At 45.0% G+C, this 26,711-nt stretch overlaps 1 protein-coding gene across 1 annotated transcript in view; it reads right to left on the bottom strand.

The window, feature by feature from the left end:
* The window catches only part of LOC310879489 (uncharacterized protein), a 139,139-nt gene that overhangs the window by 50,651 nt on the left and 61,777 nt on the right, over positions 1-26,711 (bottom strand). The window contains exons 10-22 of the mRNA XM_083794220.1: positions 26,250-26,447; positions 25,739-25,837; positions 24,580-24,678; positions 22,175-22,273; positions 21,557-21,754; positions 21,132-21,230; positions 20,323-20,421; positions 16,158-16,355; positions 15,689-15,787; positions 14,797-14,895; positions 7,916-8,014; positions 5,565-5,657; positions 4,052-4,124 (exon numbers count right to left, since the gene is read on the bottom strand). Of these exons, the coding sequence (XP_083650346.1) occupies positions 4,052-4,124; positions 5,565-5,657; positions 7,916-8,014; positions 14,797-14,895; positions 15,689-15,787; positions 16,158-16,355; positions 20,323-20,421; positions 21,132-21,230; positions 21,557-21,754; positions 22,175-22,273; positions 24,580-24,678; positions 25,739-25,837; positions 26,250-26,447 (1,552 nt within the window). The remainder of the gene's footprint in view (positions 1-4,051; positions 4,125-5,564; positions 5,658-7,915; positions 8,015-14,796; positions 14,896-15,688; positions 15,788-16,157; positions 16,356-20,322; positions 20,422-21,131; positions 21,231-21,556; positions 21,755-22,174; positions 22,274-24,579; positions 24,679-25,738; positions 25,838-26,249; positions 26,448-26,711) is intronic.

The raw sequence follows: 26,711 nt of genomic DNA, 5'->3' as shown, positions 1-26,711 counted from the left end.
CAGTTCTCCAGAACCACCACAAAAGGCTCTGGTCAGGCCAGGGGGGCAGTCAGACAGATATTTTGTGAAGCCACCAAGGAAATCGGGATTTCCTGAAAGTTCTGTTGTGGCGCTGTCATTGGGCCCAAAAAAACCCATAGCCCCATAGAAGTCCATGTATTTGGGCCCAACTTCACCTAGACTGAATGACCTTAATAAACATGGTCATGAATACTTTCTGCTTCCAGTCACTAGTTTAAATGTCATAATATTCTTTTTGGAAAATGATGGTCCCATTTATTAAAAGAATGACCATAAAGTCGCATATGTTCTGAGGGGCGTGGCTACCGTTACAGTCTATGATCGGGATTCCCCACCCACTCGAGTCAAAATAAAAACCAACTAAGAAGAAGGGGGGAAGTCCCGCCTCGTTGTCTGGGCCAGCCAATGGGCCAGCTGGGCCCAAACGGATCTAGAAAGCGATTTACAATACAAGGACTGACAGGCTTCATTTTACGTTCATGTTAGACCCGGGGAACGCTTTGTCCATATTTTTTACAGTCTATGGGTCAGGCTCTGCCAGTGGGCCTAATGAGATCAACTCCTTTCACCTGGGCTAGGCTCTGCCAGTGGGCCTAATATGGCCAACTCCTTTCACCTGTGCAATTTCCAGCCTCTGCCTCATCGTTCCCAAGTAGGCCGGTGGCCGACTGCGACGGGTAATAATCAACAATAAAATGTAGGAAATAAAAAATAAAGGTAGGCCCTATCCATAAAAATATGTCCGTTACCCACAAATGAGTCCCGACCCAGTGTTTGGGAACCAGTTGTCTAGAGAACATTCTCTAACTGGTGGCGTCTCCCTGTTTGGAGAATATGCTTGAAACAAAATGATTACTCCTATATCAGCCAATTATTTTCAGATGGAAACTTTCTGCAGTGTAATGGAGGAATGAGTGGCGCACACAGGATTAATCGTCTTATTCATCACAGCATCTTCCTTCCCGTCCCTTTTCGTGATCCCAGAAAAGCCATGGAGTCAAACCGAACAACAAGTAGAGCCAATGGAGGCCGATGGAGTGAAAAAGCTAGGTAAGACGCAGCTCAGGTCCATAGCGTTAAGGAGAACTCCTTCTAACTTAGCTCTGGTCCTTCTCGGACCAGAGCTAAGTAAGGCGGTGAATGTTGACGTGATTATAACATTGCGGTGACGGCAAACTTCAAGGCTCCTGCTGCTAACAGCATGTTACTGAGCATGCCCATTAGAGATGATGAAACCACATGGAGTAATGGCTGTTTCTGTTTAGGAGAGAATAACTTGGTTATTTAGGGAGGGATATTGTCAAAAAACTGATGATGATGATGATGATGATAATCGTGGCACTGGTGTACTTCAGAACAGATGAAAAAATAATTCAACAATGGAAACCAATAACAAACCAACACTAAAAATGTCAGGGGAAACTCCCCCCTGTCAGGTGATAAGAAGCAGCCTGCTCACTCCTCATCCACTGAAAGAAGCATGAGCTCAGTTCAGGACTCTCCCCAGGTTGACAGAGGGAGAGTAGCGCCCAGGATTACAGCTCAGGCAATTGGCACCAGGTGAAAAAACAGAGCTAGAAAAACCATTAAAAAAATAAAAAATAAAAACACTTAGACGATTGTATTTGTTTTTCTAATTATGCTACAAGAGACACACCTCCATGTGTAAACAGCCGTTGCGGCCATGCTGTTTGCTGAGCAGTTTATGGGCCTGGCCTGCCCGTGTGTAATTAAGTTATGGATCAATTAACCTAGAGCTCCCGTGTTCAGGAGGAATACTGGACTACTCGCCCCGGTGCTTGCCCGTTTTTCCTCCCGGAATTTTCCCCAGTGAGGGGGATAACTTTGTAATATGCTATTGGCTGTTTGTATTATTTATTTTTTATATATATAAAAAGATACTCCTGTGGAAAGGCTATATTATTTGAATTATATTGAACCTATAAACAATTTAGTATTATTTAGTATATGTAAGGTTTTGCCCCCTCAAATGGTACCTCGTCAGATAATCCCCACATATCCTACAACAACTTCTGTGAACAGACACTGTAGTAGCTTTTCATAAATTATATTTGTACTTAGGCTGTTCTGCTGTCATGAAAGTTTATAGTTAGAGAAATTCAAAGTCCAGCCGTCTGCTGTCCAGCCTCTCCCACCCCTCACTGGGGAAAATTCTGGGAGGAAAACAGAAACGAGGCGACGCCGAGTAGTCTTGTTACCTTCAGGAGGAGAAACAGCAGCAGAAGCAACACTTTTGTTTATCTTTTATGTATCTGATTTTCCTCTAATGGTGAAATTGGGTAGTCTTGTAAACATGAGTCGGAGGACAGATGTAGACACTGAACACTGGTAAAAGGAAAACGTCACGGTCACATGCCGATGAATGACTGACAGATGGTGTTTTCACATTAAGCTTCGACAGGGTGAGTAACAGAGTGGGGAGGAAGAGAGAGAGAGAGAGAGAGAGAGAGAGAGAGAGAGAGAGAGAGAGAGAGAGAGTATAGGGGTAGACATGAAGAAAAGAGAGGGAGAGGGGAAAGAGCTAGAACTTTAACCAGAGAGAGAGAATAACTATAACCCTAGTGTACCTCTAACCCTAGAAGAGAAAGCAAAAAAAGAGAGAGCAACCCTAAAACTAGAGAGAGAAAGAGAGAGTGAAGGAGAAGGAGAAAAGACAGAGACAGATGAAAACAGTGAAAAAGAGAGATAGATAAAGGAGAATATGAGAGATAGATAGAGAGAGAGAGAATATTAGTATTACAATACTGTAAAAGAGTAATGGGAATCAGTACGAACTGAAAAAAAAACTAAACAATCAGCAACACGCAGATCGAGAAAATGAGAAATGTGCAATTGCAATGCGAGGCACAGAGTTGACGACGAGCCACCGGACGGACGGACAACCGACAAAACACACAGGTGTAGTATACAGACACAGTCCTACCTAATGTTAGCTGGGCAACCCCTACGAAGCAAATGGAAACAGGTCATTATGTACAGTCATATAGACAGTCTGTCGTTGCTAGGAGACATGTGTGGAAAGCCTTTGAGAACATAGTTGAACATGCCTTGGAAATGAAATAGAGCAATAGATTTAAGCAACATACAGTAATACAAAACTCTTCCGGGGTGAATGTGTTGGCAAAAAATAGCCAATCTACAATCTTTGCAATGTGACCCATTGTGCACTTGTAGATCAGTTGTTTTTGGCGGAGAGTTTTTGGTGTACATACTGGGTGTAGGTTTGTGCTATTATACCACTAAATGTTGTTACAGGTGTGTCTATAAGCACAGCACACCTGCACCAATATCATGGTCCTGCACAAACCTCAGTGTATTATTGTGTATATACCACCGTTTCATTATCAACATTTATGATTGGATGTCGAGACAATGATGACACAAACTTTTTATGAAAGTTGATTCCACAAAGAAGAATAGTTCCATAGTTCCTTTCTAGCGCATTCAGGTCATCGTTTGTTTTAAGTGGGATATACCATTTTATTCAGCCCATTTTGTATATTTTGGTGCTGGCTGGTCAATCCGTTTTAGTGTGCTGTGTGTGCTTGTGCTACTGAGGGAATAATGGCCAATGCCTCTCAGCCAAATTATCAAACAGCGAGGTTGGATTTAACTGTGGTACAGTCAGTGGTGGAAAAACTACTCAAATATTGTAGTAAAAGTAAGTATGAGATGTAGAAAAGATGTTACAAGTAAAAATTTGGAATTATCAAAATGGACTAAGTAAAAGTAAAAAAGAAAAAAACTATTTGTATCAAAACGTACCAAAACAAGTAGAAAGGAGTCATTATGCAGAATGTATACAATGTCTAAAAATATTGCGACACAATGTGAACTTGTAGATCGACTATTTTAAAATATCTGAAATGTATGGGTTGAAGTACAGTACTTTAGTACTAAACACACTTAGTTACTTTCCACCACTGCTGTCAGACAAATCGAACGGCGGGGTTGGAATTAACTGTGGAATAAAAAGTGCTTGATCTGCAGCCAAATTTCGCCAGCCTACCCTCATCCTCCGAAACATCCAAAATCTCATCCACTGTCTCAGGGAAACTCATCCGATGCTTCTCTGTTGTTATCTGTGGAGAGAGAGACAGACAGAGACAGAGAGACACAGACAGACAGAGACAGAAAGAGAGACAGACAGACAGACACAGACAGAGAGAGAGACAGACAGAGACAGAGAGAGAGACGGATAGACAGCGACAGAGGAGAAAAATAGACATGAGAGGACAGAGGGAGGGTGAAAATGACAAACGTGATTTCTGTTTTGTCCACAAGCATGAGAGTAGAGCCAGACTGATAGGTTTTTTTGCCGATATTAGAAAACAAGAGATTCCGAAAGAGAGATATTTTTATATACGTATAAAACATGTTTTTGCATTGATTCCTAACAGTTGTGACACAAAATATGAAATGAAAGCATGTATAATGTAATATATATATATATATATATACACACACACACACAGTATAATGGAACCATTTCTCAATAAGTAGTTCTCAAACATTTTCACAAAGCAGTTGTGAGCTTAGGATCGGCTTATTTTTAGGTGTTTAACTGTGTTAAAATAATAAAATATATAAAAAACATAAATAAAAGTTTTATACCGATATGCAGATACCGATATATCTCTGATAGTCCAATATCGGAAGATAAATTCTGCCGAGCGATTAATCGGCCGGGCTCTACATGAGACACTGAAACGTGATAAATGTCTTGTAGCAGAATCCCATCCTTTGAAAATACCAGTCAGACTGTTACCTCATCTGCACAGTGCACAGGCAAGGAGCAAGTGAGCGACAGCATTCCGACGGCGATAATGTGCTGATATGGAACGTCGGCCATTGCGTTGCAGCCTGAACCAATTAAAAAAACAATAAATAGTAGCGTGTAGATCTCAACCAATAAAAGTGTTTGGGGCAGCGAAACCTCGTTCAAATAGACTCTATAGGAGGGGTGGACGACGTCGCTGCACAGTGCGTTGTCGCTCGCGGTATGTCAGGAGAGTACCATTGAAAAACAATGATTGTGGGCTCTCTCCAGTGAGAACACACTAGATCTCTCTAGCCACTTTTTTGGCCATTTAACTACTTCCACATAATTGTGCTAGAAATCTAGTTCAAACTTCAACATGTTCAGCTTTATGCAGTTATTTATGCTTGTATTTTCCTTTTTACAAAAAGTATTTTGTAAAATGTTTTGCACGAGGAAGGGTCAGATCTTTCTAGGTTCACACAAAGGTGCTATGGGGGTTTGCTAAACAGCACATTCAAACCTCTGCCGCTACCTGGAAACTTTTTCTTTTTTTTAATACATTTTCTACTGTACATTGCAGGTTTTCGGCGAGCCCACACAGTTTCAGCAGGAACTGCTTTTCTAGTTTTAAGGAGATTTCCTTGTTCACTTGCTCTCTCGAATCGCTGGCAGTGCGGATGGGGTGCTAAGAGTCAAGGTTGCATGCCGCCTTTGCGTGATGAATCTGACGATCATGTGTGAAGCTTCATATGTTACTCACAGCAGACACAGACTCCTCTGTGACCAGTTTCAACACGTCGATTACAGAGATGTAGCCAAGACGTTTAGCAATGCCCAGGGGAGACGTCCCGTTCTACACAAAGAGAAAACCACATGTTTATCGCACCAGCATCCTGTATCCAGCAAGGTTCAATATGCCATGTTTTAACCACTCAAGCCCTATATCCTCATACGATGAGCTAACATCTATTAGCTGATCTAGAACAGTGGTTAGCCCGTGACCCAAAAGGGAAATTTGATTCCCCGGGACCCAAACTAGCAAAAATAACAGATCTAGAAGGTCACAACGGGTCACTTCACGTCGTGTTGTGAGCTTGTAGATCGGCTATTTTCACTACTACTTAAACATTTGTTTTGTAATTTATGGAAACCTTTTTTTTTTTTTTTTAACCTTTGAAATGATAATAATTAAAAAAACAAAATACAGAGAACAAAAGTGAAATTTGGCGACCCACAAATGGGTACCAATGCACTGTTTGGGAACCAGTGATCTAGAAGATTATAAATCTGCTATATTTATCTTATTATCGGAGATGCCAGGGTTAAAGTGGTTAAACATGAAGACGGATGCGTCCTCAAAAATGCCAGGCAGTGTCAAAAGAGGGCTGCGACTCAAGGCGTCTGGCTTTTCTGACCAGGTGCAGGAACAGTTTGACCAGCACCAAGAAAAGCCTTCCTTTAGATGCTCAAGCAATGTCAGTTCTGAATCATCATACATGTACTCTCATGCCATGTACATATATACTCTTTTCCCATTCCTAGATAACAAACTGTTGGATTTTGGAATCATACAAATGAAATACATGAACAATAACGGGAGGCGAGATGTGAATAAGTGTTGTTACTTTCGGACCAAGCTTCAGGGCTGATGAAGGTCAACATTTTTATTTCCATTAAAATATCAACCTTTTCCAGGAACCTCATCCTGTGCACCAGGATCGTTATTGCAAATGTCAAAGCGAAAGACAATTTAACGATTCAATTACATTTTCAAAGTTAGGGTTATTAGGATTATTATTATGTGAGAGTGTGTGTGTGTGTGTGTGTGTGTGTGTGTGTGTGTGTGTGTGTGTGTGTGTGCGCCCGCGTGCGTGTGTGTGTGTGTGTGTGGGGGGGGGGGGTGGCTTCTCAGCTTGACCCGAAAGTGAGAACTCTGACTCACAGCTAAGAATGATTGAGGCTTAAGGGATCATTCAGACCAATGTTTAATTTATGCTCTGTCGCATGACCGAAAACAGCCAAAATAAAAAGCTAGGTTGGCCATTTATGGTGCACGGCGAAACTGTTGTAAGTATAAATCAGGCTTGAAACGGTTTTGAGTCGTCACAAATCTTTGGTCTGAATTATTAGGCTTAAGAGTTGGATGACGAGAGATTCTAAAAGAGGGGGGGGGGGGGGGCAGACTGGGAGACTTTTGTTTTGTGTTGCTTCTTTTACATGATGTTTCTGTCAAGGTGCAGGGAAAGGTGGGAGGAAATGGTCACGGATGGATGACGATGAAAGGGGGGAGTTAAATGGATTATTTTAATTCTTTCTATTTTCTCCCAATTTTGTGGTCGTCAATTCCCCATGTGTCACTGCGAATCTAGACAACCACATGGCCCCCTCTGATACACATGCGGTCACCATCCACTTCTTCTCAGCTGACAGCGACGAGTTTCACTGACTGACCTGTAGAAGTTGCTATTGCAGCAACAGAGAACCCGCGAACACGGCCAGCTGTGTTCGTTATAGGGAGCGTCTGGCCAAGCCAGAGGCACCGCTGCCTGGAATGGAACCGAGGCCTCTGCGGTGCTGAGTGAGGACTCAAACACAGGGTTTTCTTTTACCTTTCATGCCAGGAATCTAATCCAGGTGCTTTACCTTCATGCCAGGTATCAAATCCAGGTGTTCTACCTTCATGCCAGGAATTCAAGTGCAGGTGTTTTACCTCTGTCCCAAGAACCAAACGCCGGGTGGTTTTCCCTCTATGCTGGGAATTGAACCCAGCTGTTTTTACCTCTATGCCGGGTGGATATGGGACGATATGGAGATTTCATGTCACGATTATTGTGGCCAAAATAACTGCGATTAACGATGGTATCATGATGAGTGACACCCACAGCCACAATACTAGAGGGAGCTTAAACAACAATTTGGTAACGCCCACCTATATAGAACAAACATAATACTCCTTATACAGCACTGCCACCCATGTGGAATGCCCTGACCCCTTCCCTTAAACAGCGCTATTATCGTCCCATCCCTAATCCTGGGAATCGAACACGGGTGTTTTACCCCTACGACCACCTAGATGTCCTGTTGCAAGGTGTGTTTTGAGGAGTGTCTCACCGTGGTAATCTCATTGGGCTGAGCGCCACTTTTCAGCAGAAGGGTCACGATGTCAGTGTGACCCTGTTGCGCCGCCTGGTGGAGAGGGGTATAACCCACCTAGAGGCAGACAGAGACATGCAGGGAGGGTCAGAGAGGAACAGGAGAACAGAGAGATTAACCCATTTTGGTGTTTTAAACATTGTTATAATTTAGCTATTGAATTTACAAGCTACAGCTTGTAGGTCTGCTATTTTTTTTTTAACCGTGAAAATATTTATTTCAGAAAACTGGAGGATTTAGAAGATTTCTTTTAAATTTTGAGGTCAGGAGAAGGACAGAGACATGCAGGGAGGGTGAGAAGGAATGAGAGACAGACACAGATCATTCATCAAGTCTGAACTGTTACAAGGACCCCTAGACCTTCCATAGAAAATGGGATATAATATTTAATGCCATATATATAATAGACCGTAAATCATAAAACGTCTACGGGTGCTTTCTTGTTCCACACATGCTTTACAACCAGAGCAGCGTTTGTGTGTGTGTCCAGTCCACCCCAACACCCGTTCTGGCTAGTGGGCTTTTTGGTGGGGCCTAAAAGCTAAGTGGACCAATGTGAGTCTTACAGCGTCCTACTCCTTGCCCGTCGGTGTGCACACCCAGATAATGGAGATCTATATGCGCCAGCGCAAAGGACGTCAGTCACATTTCTCTCAGAATAGAGGCGAGCCGAGTGCTGCTGAGATATCGAAAAATGTGTGAAGACTCCAGTCCATGATAACGAGGTGCTCAAAGTTAAAACATCTTGTATATGGAGATGGGGCTCCCACCGGGACAAGCTTCAAATACACTCTTGGGAGAGTGTGCTTGAAGCTTGTACCCCCACCCCCCCCCCTCTCTCTCTCTCTCATTAACAGGCAACAGTGCATGTAACTGCCTCTGTGTCAGTCAGTGCAGTATTTTTGAGTTATTTATTTTGATAGGAACCAAAGTTCTCTAAGGCGGAACCTTTGTCCTTTATATCGCTCGTTTCCGTCAAGACGTATTTTAACGTAACACTCGCCCAAAAGTCCGCGGATTTAGTACATGTTTCTCAGTGTATAATGCATCTGCAAGCTAGCTCATAGCTTCAAGAGAGAAAGAATCACACAAAGTAATACAAGCTACACAATTTCCTCATGCAATGCAGCTACTAAGGTACATTTTGCTGACGTTTTTTGTGTGTTTTCTGTCCATTGTTTTGTATTGAATTGTTATACAGCTAAGGGCTAATACAGCTAAGGGCTAACACAGCTAAGGTCTAACACATGCTGGGCTGTAGTTGGATGTAGTCTTTGTGTTTTATGTGGATTATATGTAACCAAAGTTTATTGTGTATACAGTAATTGAAAGTGACGACATTATCAAGACAATGTTTGAGATATTACTGTATGTGTTTTGTTATTATTTTGACTAGTGATTATTGTATTTGTGTATATGTTTTTTGCTTACAGTTTTCACGGTCTGGATTGAACTAAAAATAAATCCTGCCAGTATACAAGAACTCGTTGCTGTCGTCTGTACTGAGGGAATTACAGTGAAAACTTAACTGCTCACGAAGACAGCACCAAAGAGCAGTGAATGACAACAGACAAGTAAGATGTCCCGAAATGGCGAAGAGCACACAATTGCAGAAGTACATCGCACAGACATGGAGTCACACGCACCTGACAAGACAGAGTGTGTGCACGAGCACAGCACAACCGTGCAGCCACAAGTGACTGAAGGCATCAGAGTGGACAACCCCGCTTCCTCAGAAGAGCCACCACTAGGCCAAAGAGTCCGCAGAATGACGGAAAAGGGTCAAGAACAGCATGATGAGCAAGTAAGAAAGGTTGCACATCGGTTCAGTGTGTGCTATGAGAAGTGGAAGGACGCCACTAAAGAAGCCGACCAAGCGCTGAGTGGAAAGTGCTCAGACGACATGCTAGATGGAAACAGCGCTATACACAGTACGCTATACACAGTATGCAATACCTATAAGAGTCTAAATGACGTTTATGACGATTGGAAACGCCTTGAGGTTCCTGACCTTGACACACGTCGCAGAATCGACACCTGTGAAACAGTAACAAAGAAGATGGCCAAGGATGCAATGGACCTTATAGGTGCAAGGGAGGAAGCTACAGTCCATAGGCATACTATGAGTCAAAAGCATGAAGAACATCAAGTCATTGAAGAGGTAATGTCTGTAGCCTCAGGAAGGACAGGCATTAGCTCCCACCACACTAATTGCTCCTCTGCAAGCAGGAAGAGTGCAGCTGCTGAGGTTGCTGCCAACAAAGCCACCTTAGAAGTACAGCTGGAGCAAGAGCATTATATTGAAGAGCTTCAGAGACTGGAAGTTGAAGCCGCTCAGCTAAAAGCCAAACAAGAGGCTGAAAATGCAGAGAGACAAAGAGTGCTAGAAGCCGAAGCCGCTCAGTTAAAAGCCAAACAAGAGGCTGAAAATGCAGAGAGACAAAGAGTGCTAGAAGCCAAGCGCAGAGAACTAGATCGATTGGAGACTATTAAGAAGCTAAAGGCTGCCGAGGCACGACAGCAAGTATATGACCAGAGCGAACGTTCATGTCCAGCATCTAAGGGCGACTGCTCAGATGAAGAAATAAATTATCTTCTCCATCGTGTCTCTGTGAAGAAAGAAGAAGTCAAGCCTCGAACTATAAATGATCTTCTCCATCGTGTCTCTGTGAAGAAAGAAGAAGAAGTCAAGCCTCAAACTAGCCCGCTGCGGCACCGTTCTACACCACCAGCTGTAGCACAAGCAAGGCAAGAAAACAAATATGAAGATGGCACAGCAGTTCTCGTCAGAGCGCTCGCAGAAGCCATCAGTGCGAGTCGCATTCCTCTACCTGAACCTACAGTGTTCAGCGGTGACCCACTCCGATTCAACGACTGGAAAGTGTCCTTTCAGACGCTCGTTGACAGGAAGAACATACCAGCTGAAGAGAAGATATATTATCTACGCAAGTATGTGGGTGGATCTGCTAAAAAGGCCATAGAGAGCTACTTTCTACTTGGCACAGAGCCAGCATATTATGCAGCATGGGACATCCTAGAAGAGCGATACGGCAATCCATTCCTCATCGCCAAGGCCTTCAGAGAGAAGCTCGACGCGTGGCCCAAGATAAGCTCCAAAGGCAGTATGGAACTTCAAGAACTCGCCGACTTCCTGCGCTGCTGTGAGGCAGCCATGTCTCAGATCAGAAGTCTTGAAATACTTAATGATTGCAACGAGAACCAGAAAATACTCTCTAAACTCCCAGACTGGTTGACTTCAAGATGGAATAGGAAAGTCATAGAAGCAGAAGAAGACACTCACATGTTCCCGAGCTTCAGCCAGTTTGTCAAGTTCCTCACACGTGAAGCTAAAATCGCTTGCAGCCCAATAACATCTCTTCATGCTCTTAAGTCAAGTGAAAGGATTCCAGACAAGAGTGTAAAGAGCGGAGGTCCTGGAGCAAAGGTGTTCGCAACCACCTCCGATGAGAAAGCCGTCGTCACAAGCTGTGTCTTCTGTGAGGAGGCAGGACACAGTCTACAAGAGTGTTACAAGTTTATGCAAAGGACAATCGTGGAGCGAATCAAGTTTGTTCAAGAAAATAGGTTGTGTTTTGGCTGTCTCAATTTTGGCCACCGATCTAAAGATTGTGAAGAAAGAAACAGCTGCGACACCTGTGAGAGAAGACACCCAACTTGTCTTCATGACGATCGCACCAAGGAAGAAAGGATGTCTACAAGATCTGACAGAGCAAGGTACAGTGACGAGTACGAAAAAAGGAAGAATGAACAGTCACAAGACCAGTCAGAGAGACCATCACGTGAGGCGACGGCACTTAGAGTCATCCAGAATGGTGGAGACACTCATACCTCCACAATAATTCCAGTGTGGGTGTCATCTACGAGTGTGCCAAGTCGTGAAGTTCTGGTATACGCGCTCCTCGATACACAAAGTGACACAACCTTTATCCTCGAAGAGACAGCGAAGGCTCTCAATGCTAGGAGTGAACCAGTCCAGCTAAAGCTCTCCACGTTGGCTTCAAGAAACACAGTCGTGTCCTGTCGGAAGCTAGCTGGTCTACAAGTTAGAGGATTTTATTCAGACAAGATAATCACTCTGCCAGTGACTTACTCAAGAGAGTTTATCCCTGCAAACAGAGACCATATTCCCACACCGGAGACGGCAAAAGCATGGCCTCATCTTGAACACATTGCAGATGAGATCGCTCCTCAACAAAGCTGTGATGTCGGCCTATTAATTGGCTACAACTGTGCCCAAGCCCTCGTTCCAAGACAAGTGGTGCCTGGTGAGGAACACCAGCCGTTTGCACAGAAGACAGACTTGGGCTGGAGTGTAGTGGGATATGGCAACCCGTGTCTCAGGAAAGAAGTGCACTATGTCTGTAGGACACAGATCAAAGAAGTTCTCTTACCTGCAGATGTCATCAAGATGCTGGAGTCTGACGTCGTTGAAAGAGCGTCGGAGACCAGCCCCATCTCTCAAGAAGATCTAAGGTTCCTGTCGAAAATGGAAAAGAGCATCAAGTTAAAGAGCGACGGTCATTGCGAAATGCCGCTGCCATTCAAGAAAGAAAGACCTAACTTACCTGATAATAAGATCTGTGCTATCCATCGTCTCGAATGCCTAGAAAGGAAGCTGAGAAAAAACGATCGGTACTACAAGGACTACAAGACCTTCATGGATGATACCATAAGACGCGGAGATGCGGAAAGGTTTGTGGCAAATCGTGTGGAACGCACCAAGCAAAGCACAGAGTCTACACAATGGAGGTATGTGGCTTCAGAAGAGAATCCAGCAGACCATGCCTCAAGAGGTCTTTGGCAGAAGGAGTTACCAAGTGGAGACGTCAAGGTGGGAGAGATCACATGTGACGATCCTGAACTTAAGAAGGTCCAGGTTCTCGACACCCAGGCGAAAGAAGTCAAGTCGCTGCTAGATCGCCTACACAAGCTTTCAGACTGGTCCAAAATGGTGAATGCTATCGCCAGACTCCAGCGCCATGTGAAAGAAATGAAGGAGCTCCAGCCAAAGTCCTGTGAAGCCAGCAGTTTGGAGGAAGTGTACCCAGGAAAGGATGGGAAGGTGCGAAGACTCAAGTTGCTCATCAGCGACTCAACCCTTGATGAGAAAGGAAAGCGCATCTCCAAACCTATCCACCTGGAAAGGCCCATCCATAAGACGGTGACGCTGATGGAAGCAGACTGAAGACTCCGGCCTCTCTCTTTCTGTTTCCTCCCCTCTCTCTCTATCTGTCTCACTACAGGTGCAGTCATAGGTGATCGTTCTCTGGGGAAGCCAAGGACTGAAGTTTTTTGTTTTTTGTTTATCTCTTTTACGCAGTATGTTGTCTCTCAATAGTTGAAGGAAATCATATACATGTGATATGTTTTGGTGGGAGTGTAACTGCCTCTGTGTCAGTCAGTGCAGTATTTTTGAGTTATTTATTTTGATAGGAACCAAAGTTCTCTAAGGCGGAACCTTTGTCCTTTATATCGCTCGTTTCCGTCAAGACGTATTTTAACGTAACACTCGCCCAAAAGTCCGCGGATTTAGTACATGTTTCTCAGTGTATAATGCATCTGCAAGCTAGCTCATAGCTTCAAGAGAGAAAGAATCACACAAAGTAATACAAGCTACACAATTTCCTCATGCAATGCAGCTACTAAGGTACATTTTGCTGACGTTTTTTGTGTGTTTTCTGTCCATTGTTTTGTATTGAATTGTTATACAGCTAAGGGCTAATACAGCTAAGGGCTAACACAGCTAAGGTCTAACACATGCTGGGCTGTAGTTGGATGTAGTCTTTGTGTTTTATGTGGATTATATGTAACCAAAGTTTATTGTGTATACAGTAATTGAAAGTGACGACATTATCAAGACAATGTTTGAGATATTACTGTATGTGTTTTGTTATTATTTTGACTAGTGATTATTGTATTTGTGTATATGTTTTTTGCTTACAGTTTTCACGGTCTGGATTGAACTAAAAATAAATCCTGCCAGTATACAAGAACTCGTTGCTGTCGTCTGTACTGAGGGAATTACAGTGCAGCACTCTCTCTATCTCCGTTTCTGACACAACAGCGCCCCTACTGGTACTTCATACTCATGCTCATTAATGTCACACGGACACATAGGTGAACACGGACATTGCTGTTCCATGGAGTGGTTGCATCACTCAAAAAAGAAAAAGAAAACACACCTGTGTGAACTGAGTGGTGCAACTATACTTTCATTGTGAATTTGTGATAGTTACTGTACTGTACTCTGTACTGTACGGGACAGTTTTATTTTTAGTTATACTTGTATTGTTATAGTTATAGTGGTCAGTGTCAATGGGCGTGTACGTGTAGGCTGCTCAACAGTGCTATTCAGCAGGTCACCCAGCAGTGTTGCAGCTGTCCTACTCAAACAGACACAGAGACAAGAGATATACATAGGGACACACATAGCTGGTCATTGGAGCGGTTAGGCACTGCCCAAATAGAAAGAGAAAGGGAGAGAAAGGTATACATATACAGTACAAATGTAACTCTCTCAGAGTTACCAATGGATAAATGAACGCTGAGGAGTTTGCGGTGTGTACAGTGTGTGCTGAACAGAAACAGACAATGACTGGAGAGATTCTTTGTTTAATACAATGAATGCGTATCAAACAATGTGCACAGATTAGGCCCAGGGGGATGACAATATACGCAAGAAAGAAACAAAGGCAGAAGGGGTGTGTATGTATGTGTGTGTGTGTGTGTGTGTGTGTGTGTGAATGAGAGTTCACGAATCACGACAGACAGACAGACAGACAGACAGACAGACAGACAGACAGACAGACAGACAGTACCCTGGTCTTGCAGTTCACATGAACCTGCTGCTGGAGGAGGAACTTGACCATCTTGATGTTGCCATAGTGACAGGCCACGTGAAGAGGTGTGTAGCCCATCTAACACAGAGGGGAAAATGCTTATCATCTAGTTTACTCGTTATCACCTCGTTAAGCCTCATAAACCCTACCCATATACCATTTTGGGCAATATAGGCTTATTAGGCTAACAGTATACACTACAGTATAGGCTGTCTGGTGTAGCCGTATCCAAATGCGTTGTACGCGCACACTAAATTCCACGCACAGACACGCACAAATGTGCTCGTTGTAGCTCGGCCGCCTGGAAGGTCGTCGAAGCTATAGGGCGAGTGCTATGATCTAAATGTGTTGTGAGCTTGTACTGTTAGGATATATTTGCTATTTGTCACATGCCGAAGCAAAATAGGGCTTAAGTGGTGAAAATTTGGTCGTAAATCTTATGGAGAGAACTTGTGTAAAAAGCCGTTGTGCTTTGATGCAGATTAAACGCTTTCATTTGAATGTGTATTGTAACCAAGGATCCTTCTGGATTATGTCTACCTATTGTGTTTTTCCCACACTTGACTTGATTTTCTCTATTGAAACAGATTGGTACTGTAGCAGCACAGGTTACTTTACTGTATGTCCAAAACTGTTGCTTTTCAGGAAATGGGAAAAAGAACACATGCTCCAATGGATTCAATTATTATTGTCACAAACTCTTTCATTGATTAAATATTTCATTTGTATAAAAACTACAGACCAAGTTAACACTTTCAAACTTGTCCTCGTGATGCCGTTTTAAATGTACCGGTATGTTATTTGCCTGTGTGTTTTAAAAAAAAGGGAAAAAAAGTGTTGTTTTGTGGAGATTATGTTAAACTAAGCTTACCCGTGAAGCAGAGTACACAGAGGCACCTTGCTTGACCAACGTATCTGCGATTCCCACATGACCCTCCTGGGCTACCAGGTGAAGTGGAGTCAGTCCATTCTGGAGGACAAGGAGGAATACAGATTAGAGCCAGGAAGTCCTTCTGTGAAATTAAACCGACACCACTGCTCACCCACCAGGGGTGTAGTGGAGTGGGGAGCTGGGAAGCTTCACTATATATATATTTTTTTCTAAAGCTAATATTTCCAATTGTGCAGCAGGTATGTTTCAAACGTCTTTGACAGACGGAATGAATCCAATGCTCATAGGACTAGTGATAATTAATAAGGATCCAAGACAAAGGTTAATCCACGGATGGTTTTCGGTCAGGATAATTAGCACTTGAAGCTATGTCGGTCCAACACAGTGACACAACGCACTGGCCTACGAATCTAATTCCTCCACTGAGGACTAGAAGGAGCTGCGATACCTTGTTCCCCACGTTGACGCTGGCCTGCTTGGAGATGAGCAGCGCTGCCATCTCGGGCCGTCCCTCCTGCGCGGCCAGGTGGAGGGGCGTGATGCCCTGGAGGGACTCTGCGTTGGCCAGCGCTCCGTTCTGCAGCAGGCAACTGGCCACCTCTATCTGGTTCTGCTTGGCCGCTATGTGCAACGGAGTGTAGCCATTCTACCAGACGGACGGACAGACACAGGCACAGACAGACAGACAGACAGACAGACAGACAGACAGACAGACAGACAGACAGACAGACAGACAGACAGACAGACAGACAGACAGACAGACAGACAGACAGACAGACAGACAGACAGACAGACAAGTATACAGACAGAAACGTATACAGACAGAGACGGTGAGACAAACAGACATATAGTCAGACACATAAACATACCGCCAGATAGACAATCAGACACAAAGTATTATTCATAATTAAGGCATTTAGCAGATGCTATACATACGTAAATCCATTAAAGTGCTACAAAGCGACTAGGATACGAGGCAAACATCAACCCTAGAATCTGTTTACAAATCCACAATACTATCTAATTGTGGTATATCCATGTATGCTATCTATCTCATTACATAGCACACATCTGTACAGTAGTTATTATCTGTCAAAATAATAATAATAATAATACAAAAAACAAGGGATACAAGGAATGAGGGTGATTTAGATCACTGGTTCCCAATTTTTACACCTGTTTATGGGTCCCTGTATTTTTTGTTTCCCACATTTTGTTTTCCAGTAAGAAGAAATGAAAGAAAAAAACCAAAGAAATGTAATTAAAAAAAGTAGTGAAAATCTATGTTCACAACACGGTGCAAAGCTATTTTCACTAGATTGGGTCCCGGGCGGGGAGACACGTTTCTCTTTTGGGGCGACGGGCTAAAATGTTTGGGAAGTGGGAACCACTGATTTAGATCATGAAGAGGTGAGTTTGTTCAGGTGGAAAATGGGGAGTGAGTCTGCAGTCCTCCTGACTGAGATGGAGGGAGGGGGGGGGGGGGGAGGACCATGGTTAGTCTACAGTCCTCCTGATGGAGGGAGGGAGGGGGGGGGGACCACAGTTAGTCTGCAGTCCTCCTGTCTGAAGCCCATCACACACCGTCTGCGACCGCCGCACGTCAAAACAACCGCCTCCATTATTTTCAATGAACCTATCGCACACCGGCGGCGTCCGACGCGCGCTGGCGCCTCGCCTGGCGCGCCGATAGAACCAGTTCTATTTTCCAGGCGGCGCCGCGTCGGACGGAGCCGGTGTGTGTTGGGCTTGAGATGGAGGGAGGGAGGGGGGGGCCGACCACGGTTAGTCTGCAGTCCTCCTGACTGAGATGGAGGGGGGGGGGGGACGACGACGACCACGGTTAGTCTGCAGTCCTCCTGACTGAGATGGAGGGAGGGGGGGGAGGACCACGGTTAGTCTGCAGTCCTCCTGACTGAGATGGAGGGAGGGGGGGGGGACGACCACGGTTAGTCTGCAGTCCTCCTGACTGAGATGGAGGGAGGGGGGGGGGGGGGGAGGACCACGGTTAGTCTGCAGTCCTCCTGACTGAGATGGAGGGAGGGGGGGAGGACCACGGTTAGTCTGCAGTCCTCCTGACTGAGATGGAGGGAGGGGGGGAGGACCACGGTTAGTCTGCAGTCCTCCTGACTGAGATGGAGGGAGGGGGGGGGGGAGGACCACGGTTAGTCTGCAGTCCTCCTGACTGAGATGGAGGGAGGGGGGGGGGAGGACCACGGTTAGTCTGCAGTCCTCCTGACTGAGATGGAGGGAGGGGGGGGGGGGGGGAGGACCACGGTTAGTCTGCAGTCCTCCTGACTGAGATGGAGGGAGGGGGGGGGGGGGGAGGACCACGGTTAGTCTGCAGTCCTCCTGACTGAGATGGAGGGAGGGGGGGGAGGACCACGGTTAGTCTGCAGTCCTCCTGACTGAGATGGAGGGAGGGGGGGAGGACCACGGTTAGTCTGCAGTCCTCCTGACTGAGATGGAGGGAGGGGGGGGGGACGACCACGGTTAGTCTGCAGTCCTCCTGACTGAGATGGAGGGAGGGGGGGGGGGGGGGAGGACCACGGTTAGTCTGCAGTCCTCCTGACTGAGATGGAGGGAGGGGGGGGGGGACGACCACGGTTAGTCTGCAGTCCTCCTGACTGAGATGGAGGGAGGGGGGGGGGGGGGGAGGACCACGGTTAGTCTGCAGTCCTCCTGACTGAGATGGAGGGAGGGGGGGGGGGGGGAGGACCACGGTTAGTCTGCAGTCCTCCTGACTGAGATGGAGGGAGGGGGGGGGGGGGGGACGACCACGGTTAGTCTGCAGTCCTCCTGACTGAGATGGAGGGAGGGGGGGGGGGGGGGGAGGACCACGGTTAGTCTGCAGTCCTCCTGACTGAGATGGAGGGAGGGGGGGGGGGGGGGAGGACCACGGTTAGTCTGCAGTCCTCCTGACTGAGATGGAGGGGGGGGGGGGAGGACCACGGTTAGTCTGCAGTCCTCCTGACTGAGATGAAGGGGGGGGGGGGAGGACCACGGTTAGTCTGCAGTCCTCCTGACTGAGATGGAGGGAGGGGGGGAGGGGGGAGGACCACGGTTTGGCAGCCAGGAGGGAGAAGAGTTTTGGATGCTTTGGAGCAGTAATAATGAATTGGCCATAGTGTGTTTTAGGGAAGGAAGGGACAACCGGACGTCCTGTGTTAGCTGATGCTAAGTGAGCAAGAAGGGGGTAGCCTATAGACAGTGGTGGAAAAAGTACTCAAAGTTTTGAATACTGCAATATAGAACAACTCTGTTAGCCTACATGTAAAAGTATTGTCATCAAAATGTACTTAAAGTACAAACATAAAAGTACTCATTGACAGAATGTGCCATTTCAATGTTTAGAAATATTTTGAAAATAGTAGAACTACAGCTTGTAGATAAATGTATAGGGCTGAACGGGTTAATGTATGTTTTGTAATATTAAGCCAAATCTATAAAGTAACTAGTAACAAAAGTTGTCAAATAAATGTAGTGGAGTACAATATTTGGATCCAAGGTGTAGTGGAGTCAAAGTAAAAGTATTTGAAATTGGACGTACTCAATTAAAGTACAAATACCTCAAAATTGTACTTAAGTACAGTACTTAGTTACTTTCCACCACTGGAAGTGGAGTGGATCTATACAGCAGTATGGAGAAGTGTACGGTGTACTGAATGTAAGGGGCAGGGCGCCATGCCCTTGATAGCTTTATAGGTCATCACCCTAGTGTTTTGCACCAGTGAACGCAATACACAAGAGGGAGACGTGGAAAATGTCAGACAGATATAAACATACAGACACATACAGTACAGTACATACAGTCCATATAGACCAGTGGTTCTCAACGTTTTCAGGCCGCGTCGCGAGCCCCAAAGTAATCATATTTGAACTGGTGAACCCCCCCCCCCCTCGAATCATGTGGGGAGCCCACGGGGTCTGGACCCACAGGTTGAGAACCACTGACTATAGACAAACAGACAAATACAGTCTCACAAAGAAACACACAGTCAGACAGATACACAATACACATACTGTACATCCAGTCAGACAAACAAACAGATACAGATCATTTAAAAATCAATCACAGACAAAGAAACATACATGCAGTCATAGGAACAAACATACAGTGTCAGTCAGTCAGTCAGTCAGTCAGTCAGTCAGTCAGCCACATAGACAGAAACAAATATACAGTTAGTCAGTCAATCATGCAGACGCACAGACAGGGCGTTATACATTAGGCAGGCATGAGAACACAGCCATCCAGAAAAACGCAGACACAAAAACACACTTATAGAAGCCCTATCAGTCCACAGCCTATGGTCTAAATTACATGTTTTATTCAAGTGTTGAATTGGTAGGTAGGAATTAATCAGTTCATGTCAACTGTTCAGTGGAAGGGAATTGCACAATGAAAGTAAAAATGACACATTCATTTCCCAAGCGCTAAATATTCGTTAAATCATTAACTGCGTTTAATTATTCAAAGTCTCTTAAGTTGTAATGGAAGTGCTTCCTCCTCCCGCAAGGACTTAATTCAACCATTCTCTCTCCTTGGAAATTACCACAACGTTTTGTGCTACGATCAATCACTTTGATAAGATGGCGTGTCAGATTGGTCTTACTCGGGCGGTACTGTGTGCAGATCCTCCCTTGCTAACCAGGAGTTTCACAACGTCCAGGTTGTTGTGATGGACAGCTACGTGAAGGGGTGTCAATCCATTCTATTAAACATACACACACACATTACAAAAGACATACCCGCTGTTAGGGCAAGCTATGAACTACGCCTAAGCCACACATAATTTCTGTGGACAGATAATACTTTAATGTCACTCCCACGGTACCAAACATTCGGACTCTCAGGTTGTACAGCAGTGACGAGTTGGTGCAAAAGGCACTCACATATACGTGTCGCTTTTACAACGTTTAAAACAAGGCAGGCAGAAGCGGTCAGAAGCGGCCATTGAGCCCCGTGTGGCACCCCAGAGCAAGGCGCCAAACCGAGCGAGTGGACGTGCCAATCGGTGCGATGTCCGTGTCTACCGACTCTGCGCCATTCGAGTTGCATACCGATAGGCAGAGTCATAAACCATCTGTCCTCGTCAACGCACAACGCGATAGTCCCATCGCATCCACGTCTGACACAGGGCATCCTGCCCAAATTCGTCACCTGCTTAGTGCGTGCATACATAGTATACACACCCACATACAGTCACACACACAACATGCGCAACCACACCTGCACACACACACACACACACACACACACACACACACACACACACACACACACACACACACACATACCAGCTTATATCTGTCATCACAAATAACCACTACTTGGTGACACTGGGAACAGCGCTAAGCATCCTTAGTGTTAATTGAAAGACTTCAGCGTACATGCGGCTCGATGCGGCTCGGGTTGGCTCACCTTCCCAGCAGCGTTTGGATTGGCTCCTCTCTCCAGCAGAAGCTCAGCCACGTCTACCTTGCCGTACTTGGAGGCCACGTGAAGCGGGGTGAAGCCTTTCTGCTCACACACAAACACAGTGGTGGAAAGGGCATTTAAACAAGGTACTTTTACTTTACTTGAATATTTTATATGTATGACCGAAACGTCGACTGAATAATGTTCTTTGGAAGTTCCAGTGTGCGGGACTTCCTTCTCTGATATTGTCTACCATTGACATCAAAGATCCCTTGGTGTGCATTTGGACTTTCCTTTTTGTCCTACACACCATCGTTAACCTATGAGGTGTTCTGTTCAATTTTGTGGCGCTATAATGTACTTTGCATATGTAGATCTGCTATTTCCCCTAAATTGGGTTCCGGGCAAACGTCTAATCTCTCTTCTACCTTGGTCATGGTGGTCTGCTGTGCGTTCTCGTCCAGTAAGATCCGGATGGTGTGGACGTGTCCCTCACGCGCTGCGATGTGTAAAGGGGTGTGGCCAGCGGTGGTGGTGGAGTCCGGGTTGGCTTTGTGCTCCAACAGTAGCTTCACCAGCTCTTTGTGTCCCATACGGGCCGCACAGTGCAGGGGTGTCTGGTCGTCCTATCAGGAGGAGAGATGTTAAATCACACAGTTCAGGGCTGTCTGGTCGTCTTATAAGACAGAGAGGGGTAAACATCAAAATGGTTTGCACAATGGTGCATGCACATTGTTTTGTTACAGTGGCCATGTTGGCAGCACTTTATTAATCAAGTGTTTAATTGGTTAAGATGCAACATTTTCAGCAGTAGATTGCAACTTCCAACGCTCTTTTTGTCTTCAAATATCAGACAATTTCTTTGAACTTTTCGTTTTCAGTATTTTGCTTACAGCAAGCCCACACTGTTTCCATGGTTCCACTGATTCCATAATGAACGAATGGAATCATCAAACTACTAAAATGTGAAACAAAGAAAAATGAACAAATTAAACAAGTGAAATTTCAACCAGCTATCCAAACAGGAAACGAGTGCGGTACGGTACCTTGGCCTTGGCGTCCACTTGTGCTGTGTTCTGGAGCAGGAAGAGAGCCACCTCACAGTGGCCAGCTCTGGACGCCATGTGGAGAGGAGTCTCCACTTTCTATAAGGGATACATTTATTATAATGTATTAATATTATGGATGATAATGGATGCCATGTGGAGAGGAGTCTCCACTTTCTATAAGGGATACATTTATTATAATGTATTAATATTATGGATGATAATGGATGCCATGTGGAGAGTCTCCACTTTCTATAAGGGATACATTTCGTGTTCCTATCCTTCCCCCCCTCTACCACTCAGGTGGAAGAGCGCATCACTGCATGCCTGGCTGACATCTCACAGTGGATGTCCTCCAACCATCTCAAGCTGAACCCAGACAAGACTGAGCTTCTCTTCTTCCCAGCTAAGTCCTGCCCTATGCGGGAGCTAACTATTTCCGTAGACAACGCCCTGGTAACGTCTGTCCCAACAGCCAGGAATCTTGGTGTTGTCCTGGACAGTCAGCTCTCGTTCAAACCTCACATCACAGCTGTCACTCGATCCTGTAGGTTCACACTCTATAACATACGACGAATTAGACCGTTCCTCACCCAGGAATCAGCCCAGCTCCTAATCCAGACAACAGTCTTATCAAAACTCGACTACTGTAACTCCCTCCTTACTGGCCTACCAGCATGTGCACTTAAGCCTCTCCAGCTGATCCAAAATGCAGCAGCTCGCTTGGTCTTCAACCAGCCAAAATTCTCACATGTCTCCCCCCTGCTCCGCTCCCTCCACTGGCTCCCGGTCGCTCCCCGCACAGAATACAAAACTCTGATGCTGGCATTCAAAGCAACCAAAGGTATGGCTCCCCCATATCTTACAAGTATGATTGAACCCTACAAACCCTCCCGCGCACTCAGATCAGCCAACGCAGGGAAGCTGGAAGTACCCTCACTAAAAACGCCGGGACAACGCTCCACACGTCCCAAACTCTTCTCCCTTCTGGCTCCAAAACTGTGGAATGCACTTCCCATTGCAGTCAGAACTGCAGCATCACTCCCAATCTTCCGCCGTAGCCTGAAAACCCACCTTTTCAGACTCCATCATGGCCCTTAGCACTTACCCTAAACCCTTAGATAGCATTTCTGTTGGATTATATAGCATTTGATACAGACTTATAGCATGTTATGTAGACAGCACTGTAATTGTATTGTATGTAGTCATAGCACGCCATAGTACACATATATAGCATAGTAGTAAAGATGTATAGTTTATATGTATAGTGTATGTATAGTTTCACTATATAAATATTCCACTGTTACTTTCTTAGCTTACGCATGTTTCATGATAAATGCTTTTTATGTGATGTATTCCCATGCTTTGTTCTTGCTTAAATGTAAGTCGCTCTGGATTAAGAGCGTCTGCTAAATGCCTAAATTGTAAATTGTAAATTGTAAATTGTACATTCGTCTCCATGTTTAAATTAATGCCCTACTCCGTCATAACAAAGTGTCTCTCTCTCTCTAAGTTGTCCTCAGACGAACCCTCCATCGTCGCTTCCAGTTATCCTGGTTCTCCATACATCTGGCCAGTTTGTTGGTGCTTTGCACTCCTGTGTCATTCTTGAGTATATCCTCATGTTAATGTGGAACGTCCTCGTGACCGGTGCCCGTGTGTTTGTTACCACAGCACTAGTTTGCTGGCTGGCAGCTCTTGGTGTCTTTGGCAGTGTCCTGCTAGTCTCATTCTCCTGGCTGCTATTTTATGGCTCACCCATGGCATTCCATCATACAGATTCTTGTTGGTAACATGTGTATACTCTTGCTGATGTTAAGTACTGCACGCAGAATTCTGGTGTAGCATTCACCTACGTAGAGACTTCTGCAGGGCTGGCTTCAGGGTCCAGCATTCACTGCCGTATAAGAGAACAGACTCTACCGTTGCATAGAAGAAGCTGAGTTTGGTTTGACGAGGGAGGTTGGAGCAACTTTCATAATGAAAAAATAGAAGGAAAAGTAATACAAGAGGTCTATATAACAACTACACAAAATTGTGTCCTGGAATCTCTGTTGCAGTAATGAGGCCCATCGTAGGTCTGTGGATGTTTTTGAGTTAAAGTATCAATGGGTTGGTTTCATTACATTTATTTCTGCTATCAATATTTTCATCGTTTTGTTTTTATGTTTTTCAGTGAGGATGCAGTATAGATGTTTGGTTGTAAATACATTTTGAAAAATTGTGATCATTGTAATTGTAATTATTAGTGAATACTTAGGTTTAATACAGTTTACACTTCATCCTACTCCTTTTTGGACAATGCCTGTTCTAAACGAAACAAATTCATTAATTCAGATTATCATTCATATTTAAGATCAGCAGTGCGTAATTGATGGGTGGACAGGAAGCTAATGCTATCTCACCACGTTGGAAGCATTGGGGGAAGCCCCTCGGTGAAGGAGCTGCTTCACGATGCTCAGGTGGCCCATGAACGCTGCTACATGGAGAGGGGTAAGACCAGACTGCACGCGCGCACACACACACACACACACACACACACACACACACACACACACACACACACACACACACACACACACACACACACACACACACACAGAGAGAGAGGTTATTATAGGATTATAATGTGGAAGACACAGACCAACCACTAGTCGCAGATTCATTCATTGAAGATCAATGCATATGGGACAGCAGCACTGGCTCAGGAGGTAGAGTGGCCGTCTTGGAAGTGGAAGGTTAGCTATTCATGGCCGGACTCTCCCTGGCTTCATGACAAAGTGTCCTTGAGCAAGACAGACTTACTGTAACCCCCAACTGCTGTACTGATGAGCAGGTTAGTGCCTTGCATGGTTTCATCTGCAATCGGTTGTGTGTGTGTGTGTGTGTGTGTGTGTGTGTGTGTGTGTGTGTGTGCGTGCGTGCGTGCGTGCGTGCGTGCGTATTGTCATATTGTCTGTCGGGCGGAAACCACTCATTCACAAAGAGAACACAGTTGGGCCAGTTGCGGGTTGAATTGCTCGATGCTCTACAAAGGGACACTGAATACTGCATAAACTGGATTGTTTGACTCTGAGGAAGACAGTGAAAGTGTCACCCCAGGATGTATTAATAAAATGTGCAGACCCAGTCGAGTGCTCAGTATTTTTATTTTCGATGGTCTGTTTCATCCTTTCTTTATTTATTTATGTTCCTACAATTCCCATGATGCATTTGACAAGCCGCCCATGGCACATATTGGTCTGTGGGTGACGTACCTACAGTACAGTATCCTGAAGAAAATCTGTGTACCAAAATGTTCCCAATCAATCATTTTAGTTACAGGTGATTACAGGTCAGACAGTGTTCAGGACTCGGGACTCGGAGTCCTTTCTTGTATAAATGATTGTAGTCAACATACCCAAATGGTTTGATCTCTTTTTAGCAAAAACAAAAAAAGTTAAAAACATATTTTTTTTACTTTTGCTGTCAACATCAAAACTATAATCATGTCCAAAGTGTCAAAACAAAAGTCTTTGTTCTTCTCACACACATATTATAATTAAAATGACTTTGTTATCTCACCTCTGTGACAGCTTCTAAGGAAGCAGAGTGCTTGAGCAGCAGATCCATGGATCGCATGTGGTTCTTCTTACAGGCAATATGGAGAGGTGTGAAGCCATTCTGTACACACAGCAAACACAGAAAACTGTTGGAGCTACATGAGTATACAGTGGTGGAAAAGGTACTTAAATATTCTACTGAAGTCATAATGAATTGCATTTTTATACTCATTATACAGAATGGCCCATTTCACAAGTTTTAAAATGTTTGAAAATCAGCAGATCTACAAGCTCTGAGCATTGTGAGCTTGTAGAAATGTACACAGGGCTGAAGTGGATAATGTATGTTTTGTAATAATAGTAAAAATCTACAAAGTAACTATAGTATTAGTAACTAAAGTGTCCAAATAATTGCAGCGGAGTAAAAGTATAATATTTGACTCTCAGATGTAGTGGAGTAGAAGTAAGAGCACTAAAGAAACTTGAAATACTCAAGTAAAGTAAAAAAATAAATAATAATAAAGGTAACTAACGAGTGCGCGGGCGTTGGCCTTGGCCCCCTTGTCCAGCAGGACTTTACCCATGCGGTGGTGACCGCAGTGGGCCGCTACATGCAGAGGGGTCAGGTGGTCCAGGGTGACGTCATCGATCTCAGCGTTGTACTGGAGCAGCTGTCTGACGCAGTCCATGTGATCACCCTGAGCTGCCATGTGGATGGGCGAGAGACCATTCTGATAGGAGGAGAGAGGAGAGAGCGATGCAGAGAGAGAGAGAGAGAGGGAGTCAGAGAGAAAGAGAGAGGCAGAGAGAGAAAGGGTGAAAGAAAGGTAGTTAGCGGCGGCAGTGGATCAGGGGTAGTGTGGCCGGTAAAGCTGCTGGATGGGAACCGTGAGGTTCCCAGTTCGATCCCGGGCTCCCCCAGCATTAGTCTCGAAGTGTCCTTGAGCAAGACGCTGAACCCCTAATTGCGCCCGATGAGCAGCTTGGTGCCTTGC

Source organism: Protomyctophum parallelum (genome assembly GCF_964188405.1).
Source record: "Protomyctophum parallelum genome assembly, chromosome: 21".
Taxonomy (NCBI): Eukaryota; Metazoa; Chordata; class Actinopteri; order Myctophiformes; family Myctophidae; genus Protomyctophum; species Protomyctophum parallelum.
The sequence above is the reverse complement of the archived record's forward strand: the minus strand, read 5'-3'. Positions and strand labels throughout refer to the sequence as shown.